The sequence below is a fragment of the Equus przewalskii genome, chromosome 12 (genome assembly GCF_037783145.1).
Source record: "Equus przewalskii isolate Varuska chromosome 12, EquPr2, whole genome shotgun sequence".
Lineage (NCBI taxonomy): Eukaryota > Metazoa > Chordata > Mammalia > Perissodactyla > Equidae > Equus > Equus przewalskii.
In genome coordinates, this window is record NC_091842.1 from 39,310,305 (window position 1) to 39,328,956 (window position 18,652).

Below are 18,652 nucleotides of genomic sequence, written 5' to 3' on the forward strand. Positions count from 1 at the left end.
ACCACCACTTGGGATTTTCAGACGTTTTAAATGTTTGTCAATTTGATGGTTACAAATGGTGTTTCAGTTGTGGTTTTAATTGCATTTTAATGGATTACTAATGAAGTTGAGCATTTTTTCCCCCATAGTTTATTGGCTTTTTGTTTCTTTTTTCTGTGAAATGCTATTCATGTCTTTTGCCTGCATTTTTTTCTTCTGGATTGGTTGATTTTTTATTATGTATCTTTGTATGTATTCTTTATGGATACTAATCTTTTATCACTTCATCCTTTGTCAATTAATAATTGTTGCAAATACCTTCTCCCAGTTTGTGGTACACCATTTCGCTCTCATCTTGGTGTCTGGTTTTTTTTTTTTGATAACGGAAGTTCTTAATTTTAACTGAGTCAAATCTACCAATCGTCTCCTTTGTGGTTTGTCCCAGTGTTCTGCAAACTAAGGCCCATGGGTCAAATCAGCCTCATGGCCTGTTTCTGTAAACGAAGTTTTATTGGGGTACAGACACACCCATTCTTTCACTTGCTGTCTGTGACCACTTTCCTGCTACAGTGGCAGAGTTGAGCAGCTATGGGGCTCAGAAAGCCTAAAATATTTAATTTTTTTGTTTGTTTTGCTGAGGAAGATTCGCCCTGAGCTAACATCTGTGCCTGTCTTCCTCTATTTTGTATGTGGGTTGCCGCCATGGCATGGCCACTGACGAGTGGTGTAGGTCTGTACTCAGGAACCGAACCTGGGCCGCCAAAGTGGAACATGCCCAACTTAACCACTAGGCTACAGGCCAGCCCCAGGAAGGCCTGAAATATTTAGTCTGCTCTTTACAGAAAATGTTTGCTAACCTCTGTTTACCCCATGGTCATAAAGATCTTCTACTTTTCTGTAAGAGTTGTTCCCTGATAGATTTCCACCAAACAGGAGTGTGAGCCTCTTCTTTGAAGCTTTATTCTTCTTCTCTTTGCTGGTAAACTTTCTCATGGGTGTGATTTTCCAGATTAGAAAAGAGTTGTGGGGGCTGGCCCCGTGGCCGAGTGGTTAAGTTCGCGCGCTCCGCTGCAGGCGGCCCAGTGTTTCGTTGGTTCGAATCCTGGGCGCGGACATGGCACTGCTCATCAGACCACGCTGAGGCAGCGTCCCACATGCCACAACTAGAAGAACCCACAACGAAGAATATACAACTATGTACCTGGGGGCTTTGGGGAGAAAAAGGAAATAATAAAATCTTTAAAAAAAAAAAAAAAAAGAAAAAAAAGAAAAGAGTTGTGCACCAGCAACCACAGTTTAAAGAAGTAATTGCAAACATTTAAAGTCGGATTTCACATAAATATTGAATTTCTTATTTCTTTTGAAAAATTAAAAGTTCTGAGAGTCTTAGCCTACATCCCATGACAGCAACCATCTCTTTGAATATAGTAGCAGCTGCTGCCACCTAGAAATGGGGCTGCCCTCTGCAGTTTACTGTAGTACCCATACTCTCAATTGCTCCTCATGCTGAGCCTATTAGTGCATTTCCCTTGCTGTTATTTTGGGTATAATAGAGTTCACTGTATTGATTGATTGTCTAGTGCTTAACCCACCTTGCGATCCTGAGGTAAACCTACTTGGTCATGGTATGGTATCGTTTTTACCTATTGCTGGCTTTGATTCACTAATGTTTATTAAGGACCTCCATGTCTGTGTTCATGAGGGATATTGCTCTATTATTTTTATTCTGTGTGTGTAAACTCTTTGTCAGATTTTGATATTAGGGTTATGCTGTCCTCACAGAACTTGTAGGAAAATATTCCCTCTTTTTCTGTTTTCTGAAAGAGTTTGTGTAAAGATTGGTGTTATTTCTTCCCCATATGTTTGATCGACTCCACCAGAAAAATTCTGGGCCTGGAATTTTGTTTGTGGAAACATTTTTGGAAAGAAATTCAATTTCTTTATTAGATATAAAGCAATTCAGAATTTCTGTTTCATCTGCTGTCACTTTGGATGAATTTCATTTTTTCAAGGTCCATTTCATCCAGGTTGTCAAATTTCTTGGCATAAATTTGTTCATGTTTCATTATTGTCCTTTTAAAGTCTGTAGAATTTCTGATGATAACTCCACCTTCGTTCCTGATGTTGGTAATTGGTGTTCTCTCTTTTCTTCCTGATCAGTCTTGCTAGGCATTTATCAATTTTGTTGGTCTCTTTCAAGAATGAACTTTGGCATTGTTAATTTCTCCACTCTTTGTCTGTTTTCTGTTTCATTGTTTTCTGCTGTTTATTTTTTCCTCCCTTCTACTTTATTTGGGCTGACTTTGTACTTCTTTTTTCTAAGGTGAAACCCTAGGACATCAATTTTAGTCTTCTTTTTTAAGATAAGCACTTAAAGCTGTAAGTTTCCTGCTATGTGCCTCTCTATGTGTGTCCCACAACTTTTAATCATTCAGTTTGAAATACTATCTAATTTTCCTTGTGATTTCTTCTTTGTCCCATGGATGATTTAGAATCTGTTGTTTACTTTCCAGATACTTGGGTTTTCCTAAATAGGTTATTGTTGTTGATTCTGATTTAATTCTGTTGTATTCAGAGTGCTTGTTTGGTATGATTTCAGTCCTTGTAGGTTTATTGAGACTGTGGCCCACTTTGTGGTCTGGGTGGATGTACCAGGTACACTTGGAAAGGATGTATTCTTTTCAAGAAAAACTGTATTTTGGGTTTTTAAAATAAATTTCCATTAAGTCAAAGTGTTTTATACTGTAGTTCAGATGATCTGTGTCTTGATTTATTTTATTTTTTGGTGTACTTCTATCAGTTCTTGAGAAAAGAGTGTTAAATCTCCAATTATGATTGTGGAATTGCTTTTTCTTCCTTAAATTCTTTCAGTTTTAACTTCATGTATTTTGAAGCTCTGTTATTAGACAAACACATTTGTGGTTGTTTCCCCGATGAATTGTATCTTTTATCAATCTGAAATGTCCTTTTTTTCTGGTAATGCTTTTAATTTTGAAGTCTGTTTTATCTAATGTGAATATGGCCACTCCAGCCTCTTTATGCTTGCTTTTTGCATAGTGTTATCTGTTTCCATCCATTTAGTTTCAGCATGTCTGTGTCTTTCTATTTAAAGTGATTGTTTTGTAGACAGGATTTAATTAGGTCTTGCTCTATGAATTCCTACAGTCTTTGCCTTGTTTAGTTTATTAACATAAAATGAAATGATTGATATAGTTGGATTTGTCTCTACTGTTTTATTATTTGTCCCCTCTTATTTTCCCCTCTCTTCTTCCTTTCTGGCCTTCTTTTGGATCAAGTAAATATTTTTTGGAATTCCCTTTTAGTTTATCTAATTTTTTTTTTAGCTATAACTCTTGCATCTTTTTTTAGTGCCTACTCTGGTAAGTGCAATATTCATCCTTAACTTTTCATAGTCTTTAGATTATGTTTAGAATTAGTATTGTAATACTTTGTATAAAATGTAAAAACCTTGCAAATATATGGGTTCATTTCCTCCCTCCACCCCATCCTTTATGTACAGTTGTCACATGCATCGCATGTACATGTGTTATAAACCCAAGACAGTATTTTAATTTTGTTTTTTTCTGAGGAGGATTAACCCTGAACTACTGCTCCCAATCCTCCTCTTTTCGCTGAGCTAACATCCATGCCCATCTTCCTCTACTTTATATGTGGGATGCCTACCACAGCATGGTGTGCCAAGTGGTGCCATGTCTGCACCTGGGATCTGAACCGGCGAACCCTGGGCCACTGAAGCAGAACATGCACAGTTAACCGCTGCGCCACCGGGCCGGACCCTAATTTTTTTTTTAAGATTTTTAAGTTTTTTTCCTTTTTCTCCCAAAGCCCCCCAGTACATAGTTGTGTAGTTTTTAGTTGTGAGTCCTTCTACTTGTGGCATGTGGGATGCCACCTCAGCATGGCTTGATGAGCGGTGCCACGTCTGCGCCCAGGATTTGAACTGGCGAAACCCTGGGCCACCAAAGCAGAGCCCGCAAACTTAACCACTCCCCACCGGGCCAGCTCCGGTATTTTAATTTTTGTTTTAAACTGTCATATATCTTTTAAAGAAATTAAGAGAAAAATGCTTGTGTATTTACCTAGGTTAACATTTGTGATGCTCTGCATTCCTTCTTGAAGATCCAAGTTTCCGTCTGATATCATTTGCATTCAGCATGAAGAGCTGTAGATTTGTTTCAGTGCGGTGAAGATGTTGTACCATTGTCTTCCAACCTCCATTATTTCTGGTGAAAACTTAGCTGTCATTCAGATTATTTTTCTCCTGTGTAATGTGGTGTTTTCTCTGGCTGCTTCTAAGATATTCTTTTTATACAGCAATTTGGTTTTCAGCAGTTTGACTGTGATGTGCCTAGATTTTTTCTTTGAATTTATCCTGCTGGTGGTTCATTGAGCTTTTTGAATCTGTAAATTGTTTTTAACCATCTTTAGGAAACGTTTTCAGTCATTTCTTCAATATTTTTTCTGCTACATTCTCATTCTCTTCTCCTTCTAGGACTCCAATTACATGTATGTTAAAGTTTTTTCTCTTGTCTCAGATTTGCTTGAGACCCTGTTTATTTTTAATCTTTTTTTTTCTGTTTCACATCGAATAATTTCTATAGACCTATTTTCAAGTTCACAGACTTTGCTCTGAGGTCTCCGGTCAGTTATGAAGCCTTGCAGTTAATTTTTAAATTTCAGATGCTGTATTTTTTGTAGCTACAGTTTTCACTTGGTTCTTCTATTGTGGTTTATGTCTCTGAGATTTTCCATCTTTGCTTTCATTTTGACTACATTTTACTTCATGTCGTATAGCATTTTTATAATGCCTGTTTTAAAACCCTTGTTTTCTGATTCCAGCATGAGGATCTTCCTGCCACTCGTCTCCATTGATTGACATTTCTCTTGAGCAGGGTCACATTTTCCTGTTTCCCCGTATGTCAGGTAACTTTTTATTCTACCCTGGACATTGTGAATATTACCTTGTGGAGTCTCTGGATTCTGTTATATTCCACTGAAGAGTTGTTGTTTTTAGGTGGGCTGTTAACCTGATTGGACCCCCGCTGCAAGCCCTTTCTCTTAGGCAGCACTTCAGTTCTTTTATCTTAGTGGGGCTGCTTGCAGTTTGCCCCACATGTGTGTGGTTCAGGGGGTTGGCCAGAGACTTAGAAGAATTTATTCACAGAATTTGGGACTCCCTTTCTCTCACTTTCTCCTTTCTGGGATTCCCCTTTACTTTTCAGCTTCTATGGTTACCCCAATCTCTCTTCTGGTTCTTCAGGCCAGAAAAAGTGCACATTGTGTATGTTTTCTCTTGGAGTTGTAGCCATGCTTCACTGAGCCTGCCTTCGTTCTGTGCTGTTCCCTCCTTCCTGTTGTTGACTCTCCTCCAGCATCTGGCTGCTTTTGTTGATTGTCCAGAGCCTTCAGGTGGCCTCTTTGTTGTTGTTCCTAAGTTCATGGTTGTTATCCACAGAAGGTTTGGTTGGTAGACTATACCTCAGCCATACAGGAAGTAACCTCTGGGTAGGAGAGTTAAGACGAAAAGTAAAATAGTTCTTACCTGTATAACGCTTGGTAGAATGGGAGATTGTCTGTTTGGGATATGTAATTCCAGAGAAGCAATCAGCATACTTCTCACAGCTTAAAATATTAAGTGTGTCTGTATCTGTAGTGCGTAACTGAAGATGCAGTTGAAGTGAAACTGTAGTAAGAACTAGGGCTGATATATGGGAAAGATGGGTGATTAAAGGAAAAGCAAAAGAACCTACCCAGTGTGTTTTGACTCATTTGCCTTACTTGGTGGCCCCTGTAGGCAGTCATATTTTCAATTCCTGCTTACTTGTCAAAAAATGGCCTGTAGGACCGCTGTGCCGTCCACTGGCTGACCGAGTGTGCTTCAGCTTGAGCATAGTGATGTTTATGTTGATAAAAAGTTTCATGATTGTAAAAAGAGCTGCCTCCCCACTAGATGCTTTGGCATACCAAGAAATATGGATGTTCTTGCCTTCAGAGAATTTGATACTGAGACATATAAGCTTGTTCCGGCCCTAATTTGGTGAGATAAGTTATGCATTAAGAAAAAGTTAATAGTAGAAGAAATGCCACAAACTGGCTTATAACAGCAGTTTTAAGTGAGCAGCATAGAAAATAAATGATCTGAATTCATAGTAGGGAGAGATTATTGCAAGCTTCAGGGAATGGGGAGGCCTGAGGGAAGAGAGGGTTTCATGCTGGGTCCTGAAGCATTTAGGTAGAAAGAAGGGATGTGGTTGTAGGTAGAGGAAGGAGCATGAGGACTGGTGCGTGCGCACACGCGTGTGTGGTGTCAGATTCAAACTATTAGTGCTTCCTATTTTGTGCGACCCCAAACCACCAAATAGATTAACACTTAGACATTGTAGCCTCACACTGAGGTTTGTGGTTTTTCCCATAGGGTATGGGGGAAACATGAAGACAGATACCATGCTGATACTGTGTTTGTTTCTGGGTCAGGCAGATTTATTGAGCTATTGGTTTATTCTTGAAAGTCAGTGTAGAAAGTTCAGTTACCTGAAATCAAACCTACTCTTAATAGCACTGTTTATTAATGTAATCTTGGAATTATGATGGAAAGTCTTCAAGTCCTGGTTTGAAATATGGATTGCTTATTTTTTCCATTTTCCTGACTATGAGGACTTATATTGCTCCCATGATAAACAATATATTAAATCCTTTCAAAAGTATTCTGAGTATTAAGTGGGAAAAAGACGAAAGGAATAGAAAAAATAAAATATGAAAAAATTGTGTTTCATCTTGGAGTGAGGAAGGCCTGTAAAAATAAAAGACTAATTTCCTTAATATATAAAGAGCTCTTACAAATCAATGAGAGAAAGATGGAAATGTAGTAGAAAAATAATCAGAGGATATCAAGAGTCCATTAACAAAAAAGGAAATAGAGAATATTTTAAAATATGGATAGATGCTCCATCTTGCTCGTAATAAGAGAAATGTAAATGAACACTACAGTAAAATTTTTACCTGATCCATAGGCAAAGATCCCAAAGTTTCATAACAGTACCATCTTGGTCTTGGCAGGAGTGTGGGGTGATCTGCACTCTCTTATGTTGCTGATGGGAATGTAAACTGATACAGTTTCTCTGGAGGGTGACTTGACAACATCAACCACAGTTTAACCTGGATATAACCTTGAACCTAGTAATTCCACTTCTAGATATATATATTAGGATGCATCCTCGTGGGTAAATGAAATGACTTATGTACAAGAATATTCCTTAGAGTGCTATTTTTTGTTTTGAAACATTTTATTTTGAAGTAATTTCATCCTTTACAGAGATGTACAAAAATAGTACACAGGGTTCCCTTCCCCTTCACTTTGTTTCCACTACTATTAATATCTTACATAACCATGGTACAATTATTGAAAACTGAAATAACATCGATACATTACTAAGTATTCTGCCAGTCTTACTTGTCTAGCCAGTTTCCCATTGCTGTCCTTTTTCTGGTCCAGGACCCTACATTGCTCGTGGTGGTTGTGTCTCCTCCATTCAGTGATGGTTCCTCAGTCTGTGTTTTTCCTGCAGGACCTTGACGCTTTGGAAGAGTACTGGCCAGTTATTTTATAGGATGTCCCTTAATTAGGGTTTGTCTGCTCTTTCCTTCTGATTAGATTGAGATGCGTTTTTGGCAAGAACACAACAGAAGGGAGGCTGTGCCCTCTCACCTCACGAGGAGTGGCAGGATGTTGACACGTCTTATTCTTGAGGATGGTGTCTGTGGTCACTTAGTTAAGGGGTATCTGCCACTTTCTCCAGGGTAAACTACTGTTTCTCTTTAAAATCAGTATCTTGTGGGGGATACTTTGAGATTATGCAAATATTCTGTTTCTGGTGGACGTTTCAACATCCATCAACAGTTTATACCTGTCACGATTACTACTGTGCTTGCCTGATGGTGATTGTCTAGTTCCATCATTCCTTGTACATTTATAAACTGTAATTCTGCCGTAAGGAAGAGGTCCTTCCATCTCCCCATTTGTATGGACTAATAGATATTTATTTGATTCGCCAGTTTACAATCCATTGCTGTCATTATCTCATTGCTCAGATTGTCCTAGATTTTACCATTGGGAGAACCTTCTGGTTTGAGCCTGTCCTCTTGGTGCCCCTCTCCTTTCTGAGTCCTTCATCACTGTCTGGCGCCACAAGGTATTGAGGCTCATCTTGTATGTTCTCCAGTGGCCCTGGTTCCTTTCATTGGAGAACAGTGTTTACAAACCAAGCTCTGGGTGCCAAGAAGGAGGACCACCCACTCGTTTGCCCAGGACCAAGATGTCCCCTGGAACATGGGCCTTTCAAGTGGACAGTTCTGGGCTCGTCGCTTTCCCTGGTGCCAGGTGTACTCATTGCTACTGGAGTGTCCTTGCTTCTAGGCCTGTCAGTGGATAGTGTGTACTCACCCACACAGTGACGCATGTCGGTATTCCCTTCTATGTTTGATGTCTATAGATCTGAAAATTCTCGAGTTCATACTGATGTCTCTGATTCCAGCGCAGCACCACAGGGTTCGTCCTGCCTCCCACTTTGCTTATTTGTTATTCCTTTCTCCTGACTTGGGATCCACAATGTACTTACTTGCTTGATCTTAGGATATACATAAAGCGATTGGAATCGCTCACAATTGTGCTACAATAATTGTATGCAGTTCTTTTGGAGGTTAGCTTTACAGTATACAGTCAAAGACCATTTTCTGAAGTTACTTAGGTTCTTGTCGTCTTTCAGGGTGGTCGTGTTTGTGATACAGTTATGCACATTTGTTGCTGTTTGTATTTTTTTATGTTCCTGACACACCCTGGTTGTTCTTAATTATTTACTTTTTGCATATGTGAAACATTACCATGGTTCGAAGAGTCAGAGATGTGCAATAAGGTATCCTCAGAACGTCACATTCCCCTCAGCTCTGCTACCCCATCCCCAATCCCCCATTCTTTCCACTGTTCCTACGTACTCGTTATGGGTTGAATTGTGTCCCCCAAAAGATGTTGAAATTCTAACACACAGCACCTGTGATGTGACCTTATTTGGAAACAGGGTCTTTGCAGATGATCAAGTTAAGATGAGGTCGTTAGAGTGGACCCTAATCCAGTTTGACTGGGTCCTTCTAAAAAGGGGAAATTTGGACACAGAGACAGACACGCACAGAGGGAAGACGTGAAGACACAGGGAGGAGACGGCTGTCTACAAGCTGCGGAGCGCCTGAGGCCACAGAAGCCGGGGGAGAGGAACACAGCAGAGTTTTCCTCGCAGCTTCAGAAGAAACCAGCCCTGCCAATGCTTTGATCTTGGACTTTTAGCCTCCAGACCCGTGAGATGATACAGTTCTGTTGTGTAAGTAGCCCAGTCTATGGGGCTTTGCCGTGACAGCCCCAGGAAACTAACACACACCCTTTGTAGGCCACCAGTTTCTTATGTTTTGAATTGTGTGCCCCAAAAAGATATGTGTAAGTCCTCACTTCTGGTACCTGTGAATGTGACCTTATTTGGAAATAGAGCCATTGTAGATGTAATAAGAGCAGGTCATCTTGGATTGGAATGAGCCCCAGATCCAGTGTAACTGGTGTTTTATAAGAAGATAGAAATTTGGACACGGAGGAGACACACACAGGGAAGAGAAGGTGGTGTGGTGACAGAGGCCGAGATTGGAGTGAGGCAGCTACAAGCCAAGGAGTGCCAGCTATTGCTGACACCAACAGAGGCCAGGAGAGAGGTGTGGATGGACTCCCTTAGAGCTTCCAGAAGGAACCAGCTCTGCCAACACCTTGATTTTGGACTTCTGGCCCCCGAAACTGTGAGAGAATAAATTCCTGTTGTTTGCAGCCGCCCAGTTTGTGGTCCTTTGTTACAGTAGCCCTAGGAAGCGAATGCACAATCTCATTAGTTTCTGGTTTATACTTCCTGTGTTTCTTTTGCACAAATGAGCAGAAACATGGATATTTTCCTGTATCCCTGTCTTTCTTCATGAAGGAAACATGCAGTAGATAACTCTTTAGCACTTTGGAGTATTGTTTTTAACAGCACAAGACTGGAAGCGGTTTAAACATCCATCAGTTGAGCACTAGTTAAATACTTAGAGCCATTAAAATGGGATATTAGGAGTTTGTTAAAAAGAATAAGCAACTCTGTAGGTACTAATTCAGAATGATTTCTAAGATGTGTTCTTGATTAAAATACTTATACATGGAAGATTGGAAGTAAAAAAGTATGCTGGCCATAAATCAGACATCTAGGGGCAGGTTTAGAACAGGTAGTTTATGGAGGTCTCAAAATACTGAAAGCTCTTAGCCTCAGTGTTTAGATTTACATGATTTCTGGTTTCCATCTGGAGGGGGATGGTTTTTAGCTGAGAGAAACAGTGAGGGGATGCAACCTGTTCTTTTCCGAGGGCTCAAAAGACACATGTGAGGAAAGGACTTTGTCAGCAGAGCAAGGGTGGGACAGGAAGTGAGGATAGATCATCAGTTCAGTACATTCTGCTGCCTTTGTGCAAATGGAGTGGATCGAGTAAAATTTACCAACGAGGAAGAAGACCAGCATCTCTTATTTCTTTTTTTCTTTTTGGAGGAAGATTAGCCCTGAGCTAACTGCTGCCAATCCTCCTCTTTTTGCTGAGGAAGACTGGCCCTGAGCTAACATCCGTGCCCATCTTCCTCTACTTTATATGTGGGACACCTACCACAGCATGGCTTGACAAGCGGTGCCATGTCCACACCCAGGATCCAAACTGGCGAACCCCAGGCTGCCGAAGTGGAACGTGCGTACTTAACCGCTGCGCCACCAGGCCAGCCCCGGCATCTCTTCTTGAAGGTGTGATGTGTTATCTCATGTTTTGGGGGCTTGTGAACAGGAACTTAGAAAGCACTCCCTCTGTGCTAAGACCGAGCTTGATGGTGTAGGGAGAGGGGATGGGGACACCCCAATGTTGATGACCATACAGGTGGGGGTGTGAGGGGCGTGAGGGGTGTCAGCAAACCCGCTGGGTGGGGCCGAAGGAGGTGGGATTCCAGACGTTTAAGGGGCTGTCTGGTGGAGGGCCTGGAGTACCAGCTGAAGGAAGCATTTAGAGTTGATGAGGTTGCATTCAGGGGTAGGTCCTCCGAAATCGGGGAAATAGCAAGATGGAATTGGCGTCAGAAGATTAATGTGTAGAAATTTATGGGACAGGTCAGAGGAAACAGCGCTGCAGCAGGGAGACCAGCTCAGAGGTGTGTGGGGACAAGGGAGTGGACGGAAGAGTCAGGGGAGACCCTTGTGGCTGGAGGTGGGGCAGGGACCGTGATAAGTGCTACCTACATGTCACTGCTGGAAGAAGACTCTGGAAGACCACACCTCTGTCCTTTCCTGTGGCCATGGAATAGGGAGTGGCTGCTGAGTGAAACGTAGTAAGAGGAGTATTAGGTGTGAACATTTCTAAAATGCTTTCAGTGTTTGCGGAGCCCGCTCGTGTGGAGATGTGGCCAAGAACACTGTCAATCCGTGATCCTTGGGCTTTCTACTCATCTCTCTTCTGGAGGAACTCCTTCATCCCTCCTGAATCTGCTGGCCCAAACTTACACTCTTGTCGGTACATCTGGAGTCATCGTGTTCCACAGAGAAGTTAATCCAGATCCCGTCCTGAGGCTGAGCCCGGGTCTCCCTTCCCTCAAACATCTTTCCTTATTCCAGTCTCACTGCTGTCTTCCCCAAAGCCGTGCAGTGCTTTAAAGTACAGGGTCCCCAACTTCTGTGGGGACCTGCTTGTGTCTCCAGATGCGTCTGTGAGCGCTGTCCCCGGGTGGGGAGGCAGCGTGGGAGCTTGCCCACGGTCTGCTGGCCAAGTTCCCTCCTGCAGTTGCTCTCCACCTGGGGTAGGGGATGGGCTAGGGGCGCAGGGACTTGATCCCCGGCCTGGTGCAGACTGTTCGTTAAACTCTCTAACCAAATGTCGTTTAATTCCAGAAGAAATCCCCCAGGTTTTCTGTTTTGTTTTTAACTGTATGGATAAAGTGAACAGTGCAATTAGGCCCAGAGAATTAAACGTTTAGACTGTTTGGAAATTGAGTATTTTCTGAATTGGGGTAGATGTTTTTAAGCTATTTTCCATAGAAGCAAAGGCTAATGTCATGTTATTTATAAATCCAGGAATAAGCTTAAAGAAAAGGAAAGTTTTTATACCTTATAGGAATGTCAAGTCGATATGTTGATTTTTAAAACCTTCCAAGTTATTTCTGGACGTTCTAGATCATTCTGTCCATTCCACACGTGTAATACTTAACAGGCAGCTATAGTTCATTAAGATCTAGACTTCACATGGAGTATCTTGCATGTATGACCTGTATCCTTGAAAGCATCAGGCATGAAGCACCTGCTAACTGACACCGGTCCTGGAGTTGGGGGAGTGATGCTGTCCTGAGGGGTCGCTAGTAAGGACTGGTTCCTGCTGGTTAGTGTGGAGGTATCTGCATGCGCTTCTGTAGCATCCGAAGGGAGACGATGCGTCTGTCAACCACAGCAGGCTGGGGACGGCAGTGTCAAATGGATGGGTTTCCCTTCTGTGCTCGCAGCAGTTCCTTGGTCCGCTGTGCTGAGGGGAGGTTACAGAAAACCAACACGAGACAGTGTGAGGCCCCTTCCTGGTTACGGGGGACAGAGATCATGCACTGCTTTTCAGTCTTTAAATACACTAATTTTTTTAAAACTCTGACAGTTTTGGGCAAAAAAGGAAAATAATCAACAGTGATTCTTTAGAAGATGGTGAGTCTGTTTCAGAATATTAATGTTTGAAAATTTGGATCCTCTTAGAGGATAGTTCTTCTCCGTTTTTTCATGATAGTTACACAGTAAAGAAGGCTGGCCTAGTGTTATTCAAGCTCCTGTAGGGACTTGAGCATCGAGGCATGTTTGAGTTTGGGGGTTTTGTACAAGGTCTTACCGTGGAGCATATGTGGGAAGTGGTGTCAGAAGGGCGCTGCCCGCCTCCCACAGCTCTGCCTCTGAGTTCTGATACTTTCTTGCTATTTGACCTGATGAAGATTTGTTGCCGAAACTTCAAGCTGAAACATCAGCCAGCTGTGCAGTGTTCATTCACTTCTGATTTCTCCGGGGTGACACTGGATCTTTTGAGCAACAGCCTGCTTTAGAGAATTCCACATTAGTATCTGCGAGACTGACTGTTAGTGAACAAATTAGGATATTCTGTTTCTGATGTCATATTCATTCTCGTGCTTTCTGCGTGTGTATCTTTTCAGGAAAACCAGTTGTGTGTCCTCAGAGGACCCCAGCCCAGTTCAGGAGCCCCAGGCTCAGCCTGGCTTCGAACTTCCATGTTGGACGGCCGTTCAGCTCACAAGCTGCTGAGGACCGGGAGGAGGAGCCCCTGCACTCCATCATCAGCAGCACAGAGACCGTGCAGGGTACTGTGTTCAGCCACATTGGGGTCTGGGAAGTCTTAGCTCGTTGCTGGCTCCTGAGGGACAGTTTTTGAGGTAGAATCAATGATTGATGGAGCCACCCACTTGCTTCAGGCGAAGGAGGGTCTTGGTTGGAGGGAGGGTTCCCCAAAACAATGCATCCCTCCATTTCTGTCTTCACAAGGAACTTCTGACCTCCATCCTGGTGTGTCTTGCCCCCTCTGGTGGTTACTCGTGAGTTTGCAGCAGGGCACCTTCTCTGGTGATTGATGGCACATCTGCTAACAATCATGGAGCAGGACGCAAACTCAGTATTGGCCCTGCCAGTACAGGACTGCGCTCTGGAGTTGTTCTTTCATTCCTGAGAAGGAGAGAGAGGCAGTCTTTGGAGCCAGTCTTGAAGTGGGTCCATTTCTGGCTTTCACATGAGACAACAGAATCTTTGGGGTTTAGGTTAAGAAGAGAAGTGAGGTTTTCTTGTTCCTTTGCTTTCTAAGTAATTAATTTGGAAACCGCTGTTTGGAAGAGTAGAATCCAGGGTCTGGTTGCTGGAGCCCCCAATTCTCACGACCAGACACAGTCCCTTGAGGGAGCCCAGACACAAGGCGTGCAGGCCTCAGCAGTGGGAGGTAGGGGAGAGTTCCCTGTGCCCTTTCTGTGGAGAGGGAGGGAACCACTTGGTTTGTTCCACCCCGAGACCTCCTGCCCGAGAGCCCAAGAGACTTGGTTTCTTTCTTTCTTTTTTGTTCACTCTTTTGGAAAATGTTTGAAACTCGTTACCTTAAACATTCTTTTGAATGTTTCATAGCATATTCTTCCATGAAAATAGAAATTAAACTTTATTGGTTTGTCTGTGATTCATTACTAGGTTCCGTTTCCAAACACGAGTTCCAGGCTGAGACAAAGAAGCTTCTGGACATTGTTGCCCGTTCCTTGTACTCAGAAAAAGAGGTGCAGTACCTGTTAATCACGCTTAGGTTTCTTCTGGCAAAACTATCTTTACACTATTCTGGGGAAATGCCAGATAGTGTATTAGCTGCGAGAATGCATTAAATTTGGACAAGTCCCAATCCTACCTACCAGTGAGAGTATTTTTACCAAAATTTGTTTGGGTTTCATGGACAAATATATCCAGATGATTCTTTAAGCCAGGTTGACTCTTGGAATTAATGAATTTTGCTGGTAATTTAGAAATCCCCCAGGTATTGGCTTGGGGGCCTGTCTGAGATCCATTTCTGTGGCGTTGTTGATGTACTTCTTGAAGCTCTCTGTTTACTCGCCTTGTCACCTGGCCCATCACCTGGCATACCCATGGTCTATTGGGGTGTTGGGGCTGGAGGAGGAAGATTCCCTGGCCCTATGTGGAGTAGAACAGGTTGAAGCTACCAAGGACCTTTTTGAGGAAATTAAAACTCCTCATCTAGGTGGGATTGGCCCCATGGCATAGTGGTTAAGCTCAGCATGCTCCGCTTCAGTGGCCCAGGTTTGCAGGTTCGGATCCTGGATGTGGACGTACACCACTCATCAGCCACATTGTGGCAGTGACCCACATATAAAGTGGAGGAAGATGGGCATAGATGTTAGCTCAGGGTGAATCTTCCTCAGAAAATAAATAAATACGTAAATAAATAAAACTCATCTAAGGATGGCAGGCCATTGAAAAAGTAGAGTGAAAATAGGCCATCATTGTTTCTATGCTCGTTATTACTAGAACCTCGAAGAATTTTGAAGAAGGATAAAGCACAAAATTCAAAAGTTAAAGGGACTTTTAAGGAAATACTTCCAGGTCTTGTGCTGTTAGATACTATATTAAGTGTCCCTGTGCCATCCAGCTTCTGTTCTCTCAGGGTCAGATCACCCCACCCCTTTGCCCTCACCTGTGTGCTCCGTCTCACTGTGAGTGGAAGGTCTTTGAGGTAAAGGTGCTTTGCAGACACTGGTAGGTTGTTGGGCCTGTGGCTCTTTTTTCTCCTGAACATATAGGCCTGGTTTTTGCTAATCCCCACTAGATTAAATGAAGCCAGAGGGTATCTTCGTGGAGCAGGAGAAACAGATGTTAGAGGGATCTTTTGTTATCCCTGGGCAAGAGATGGGAAAGAAGTGTCTCTCAGAGAGTTCTTCTTAAAGTTTGCATTAACAGAGTGACCCTTAACTTCAGGCTTGATTTTCAAGAAGGAGCAGTGGAGTCTACTCCATAAAGCTGTGTCAGGGAGAAGCGATCTGCCTTGAAATTTTGTGACCTGCCTTGGAGAAACTGCTTTTGGATAAAGTGGAATGTCTTTGTGGTTAAAAAACTGGGTATTCTGTGGCACTTTCCCCCCGACTTTTAACAGTTGCTGCAGATGCTGCTAACCAAATAGATCCTGCAGTGTTAGCATCTTATTTCGATTCCTGTAGGTGTTTATACGGGAGCTGATCTCCAATGCCAGCGACGCCTTGGAAAAACTGCGTCACAAGCTCGTGTCTGAAGGCCAAACGCTGCCAGAAATGGAGATTCACTTACAGACTGACACGGAGAAAGGCACCATCACCATCCAGGTACCTCCTCCTAAGTGTTCTGGCATGTGACGTGCCACCCTGCCTCTAGTGCTGGTGCCAGTGCTCGTCACAGAGGGGACTGGGCAGCCCTCTGCACACAGTGGGACAGAGGAGATGCGCCTGCCTTTTTCTTCTGTCTCTTAGGCCCCAGGTGACCTGCTGACTATCTTTACTGTTACAATAACTCTTTTTTTTTCCCTTGGTATAGTTTACTCTAAAAATAATAGTCATTCAATATAGAAAATTTGGAAAACACAGAGAAGTAGAAAACAAGGAAACTTAAAATCACCTCATTCCGACATAAGTACTGTGGACATTTTAGCGTATGTCCATTTAGGTTTTTGGTGTCCATGCATTTATTTACATATCTGAACATATTTCTAACTGTGCTTTCTCCTTGTTGCGCATGTTTCCCCATGTTATTGAATATCTTGTGGTGCTATTTTTAATCGCATCTCTCTGTTTGGATTTACACTCTTGCCTTAGACGAAGCAATACTTTGGGTAGCTGTTGTGACCTTTTGAAAACTTTAAGGTCAAAAAGTTAGAATGGCAAAAGAGGGTTCATCAGGCAGTGGCCCTGAGGGACATTATGTTCCCAGGACAGCTGCTTGAGGGTCTGCCGTCCCAGGGGCACAGGTAGAATGGTGGCGTGTGCGTCTCTGGAAGAGGAGGACGCACCTCAATGGGCTCTGAGGGCGTTTTTCCTTTGGCCTTCCTGCCTCTGCCAGGAAAGCTGTTCGCTGCTCAGGACTTTGCTATGGGGTGTCTCTTGTGCTCTCTGTTCATTCATTCTCTCTGGTCTGGGTGTGTGTGTGCCTTTCTTTGTTGCTGTTGTTGTTTTAATAAGCTTTACTGAGGTATGATTCCCATACAATAGAATTCACGAAATTTAGGTGTACAATTCAGTGAGTTTTGACCGACACGTTACATGTGCACACATTCGTGTAACCACCCTTACCATCATGACATCATAACCCCCAGTATTCTCTCCCCCTTCCCAGCCCCTAGAACCCACTGATCTGTTTTCTGTCATTATGGTTTTGTATTTTCCCGTATTTCATGTGAACAGAACTACATGATTGGTAGTCTTCTGAGTCTGACTTCTTTCACTTAGCATAATGCTTCTGAGATTCATCCATGTTGCTCTGTGTATCCGTAGTTTGTTCCTTTTTATCACTGAGAAGTATTCTACTGAATGGATGGATCACAATTTGTTTTTCCATTCGTGAATTGATGAGCATTTGGGTTGTTTTCGGTTTATGGGCGTGAAGAATAAAGCTGCTGTGAACATTTGAGTTTACGTCTTTGTGTGGACCTGTGATTTTGTTTCTCTTGGGTAAATATCTGGGAGTGGGCTTGCTGGGTCATAAGGCGAGTGGCTGATTATAAGAAACTGCCAAACTTTTCCAAAGTGGACGTCCCATTTTGCGTTCCTCTTAGCAGCTCGTGAGCATTCTAGTTGCTGCACGTCCTCGTCAACACTTGTTATTGTCAGTCCTTTTTATTGCAGCCATATTTCAGCCATTGTAGTGGGTGAGCAGTGTATCTTGTGGTTTTAGTTTGCATTTCCTTAATGATTAATGGCATTGAGCATCTTTTCGTGTGCTTTTTTTTTTTTTGCCATTTATGTATCTTTTTTGTGAAATGTCTATTCAGAGTTTTTGCTCATTTTTAATCAGGTTTATTGTCTTTTATTGTTTGTATTTTTATTGTCTTTGTCTTTTTATTGTCTATTTATTGTCTTACTGAGTTGTAAGAATTGTTTATATATTCTATATATGAGACCTATATCAGATGTACGTTTTGTAAATATTTTCTCCCAGTCTATGCCTTGCCTTTTTATTTTCTTAGTGGTGGCTTTTGAAAAGCAGAAGTGTTTAATTTTAATGAAGTCCAGTTTATCACTTTCTTTTATGCTTCGTGCTTTTTGTGACCTATCTAAAAATTTCTGCCTATTCCAAAGTCATAAAGATTTTCTCCTATATTTTCTTCTAGAAGTTTTCAGTCTTAGCTCTTACATTTAGGTGTGTGGTGCACTTTTGTGTCTGGTATAAGGTAAGGGTTGAGATTTGTTTTTTGCGTGTGGCTCTCCAGTCATTTCAGCACATTTGTTTTTCTTTTCCCCACTGAATTCTCTTGGAACCTTTGTCAGAAATCAAGTGACACTATCTGTGCCGCTCTATTTCTGGACTCTGTTTTGCCTCTTCAATCTATATGTCTGTCCTCTAGTGAGGCCTGGCTGGTGGGACTAGAATTAGTCTTTTCTGATGACCGTGTGGGCCCTGCCTGGCAAGTGTAATTGATGCCACTTGCTCCCTGGGGCTGTCATCCCAGCTCCCCAGGTGCTGGTGCTTTGGTGCTTAGCGTGTCTCTCTCCTCAGGACACTGGCATCGGGATGACACAAGAAGAGTTGGTGTCCAACCTGGGAACAATCGCCAGGTCAGGGTCAAAGGTAAGCCCTCCATAGCGCCCCCTCAGGTGTGAGGCTCTCTCCTTGAAAGGTGGCTCTGGCTGGAGAGAGTAGGTCCCAGCGTGCTCTGGACGCCAGTTGCGTTCAGTAGGAATGTTCTCAGGTGCAAGCTCTGTGTTGGCACAGTGGGAAGGCTCTATGAAGTGATTTCATTAGATTGTTACAGGGACCTCTGAGGTAGTTTGTCTTATTTTATGGATGAAAGGCTGAAATGA

The 18,652-nt window shown here is 42.6% G+C and overlaps 1 protein-coding gene across 1 annotated transcript in view; it reads left to right on the plus strand.

The window, feature by feature from the left end:
- Window positions 1-18,652, plus strand: part of TRAP1 (TNF receptor associated protein 1) — a 54,947-nt gene that overhangs the window by 15,342 nt on the left and 20,953 nt on the right. The window contains exons 2-5 of the mRNA XM_008523385.2: window positions 13,265-13,429; window positions 14,295-14,377; window positions 15,824-15,964; window positions 18,348-18,419. Coding sequence (XP_008521607.1) covers window positions 13,265-13,429; window positions 14,295-14,377; window positions 15,824-15,964; window positions 18,348-18,419 — 461 coding nt within the window. The remainder of the gene's footprint in view (window positions 1-13,264; window positions 13,430-14,294; window positions 14,378-15,823; window positions 15,965-18,347; window positions 18,420-18,652) is intronic.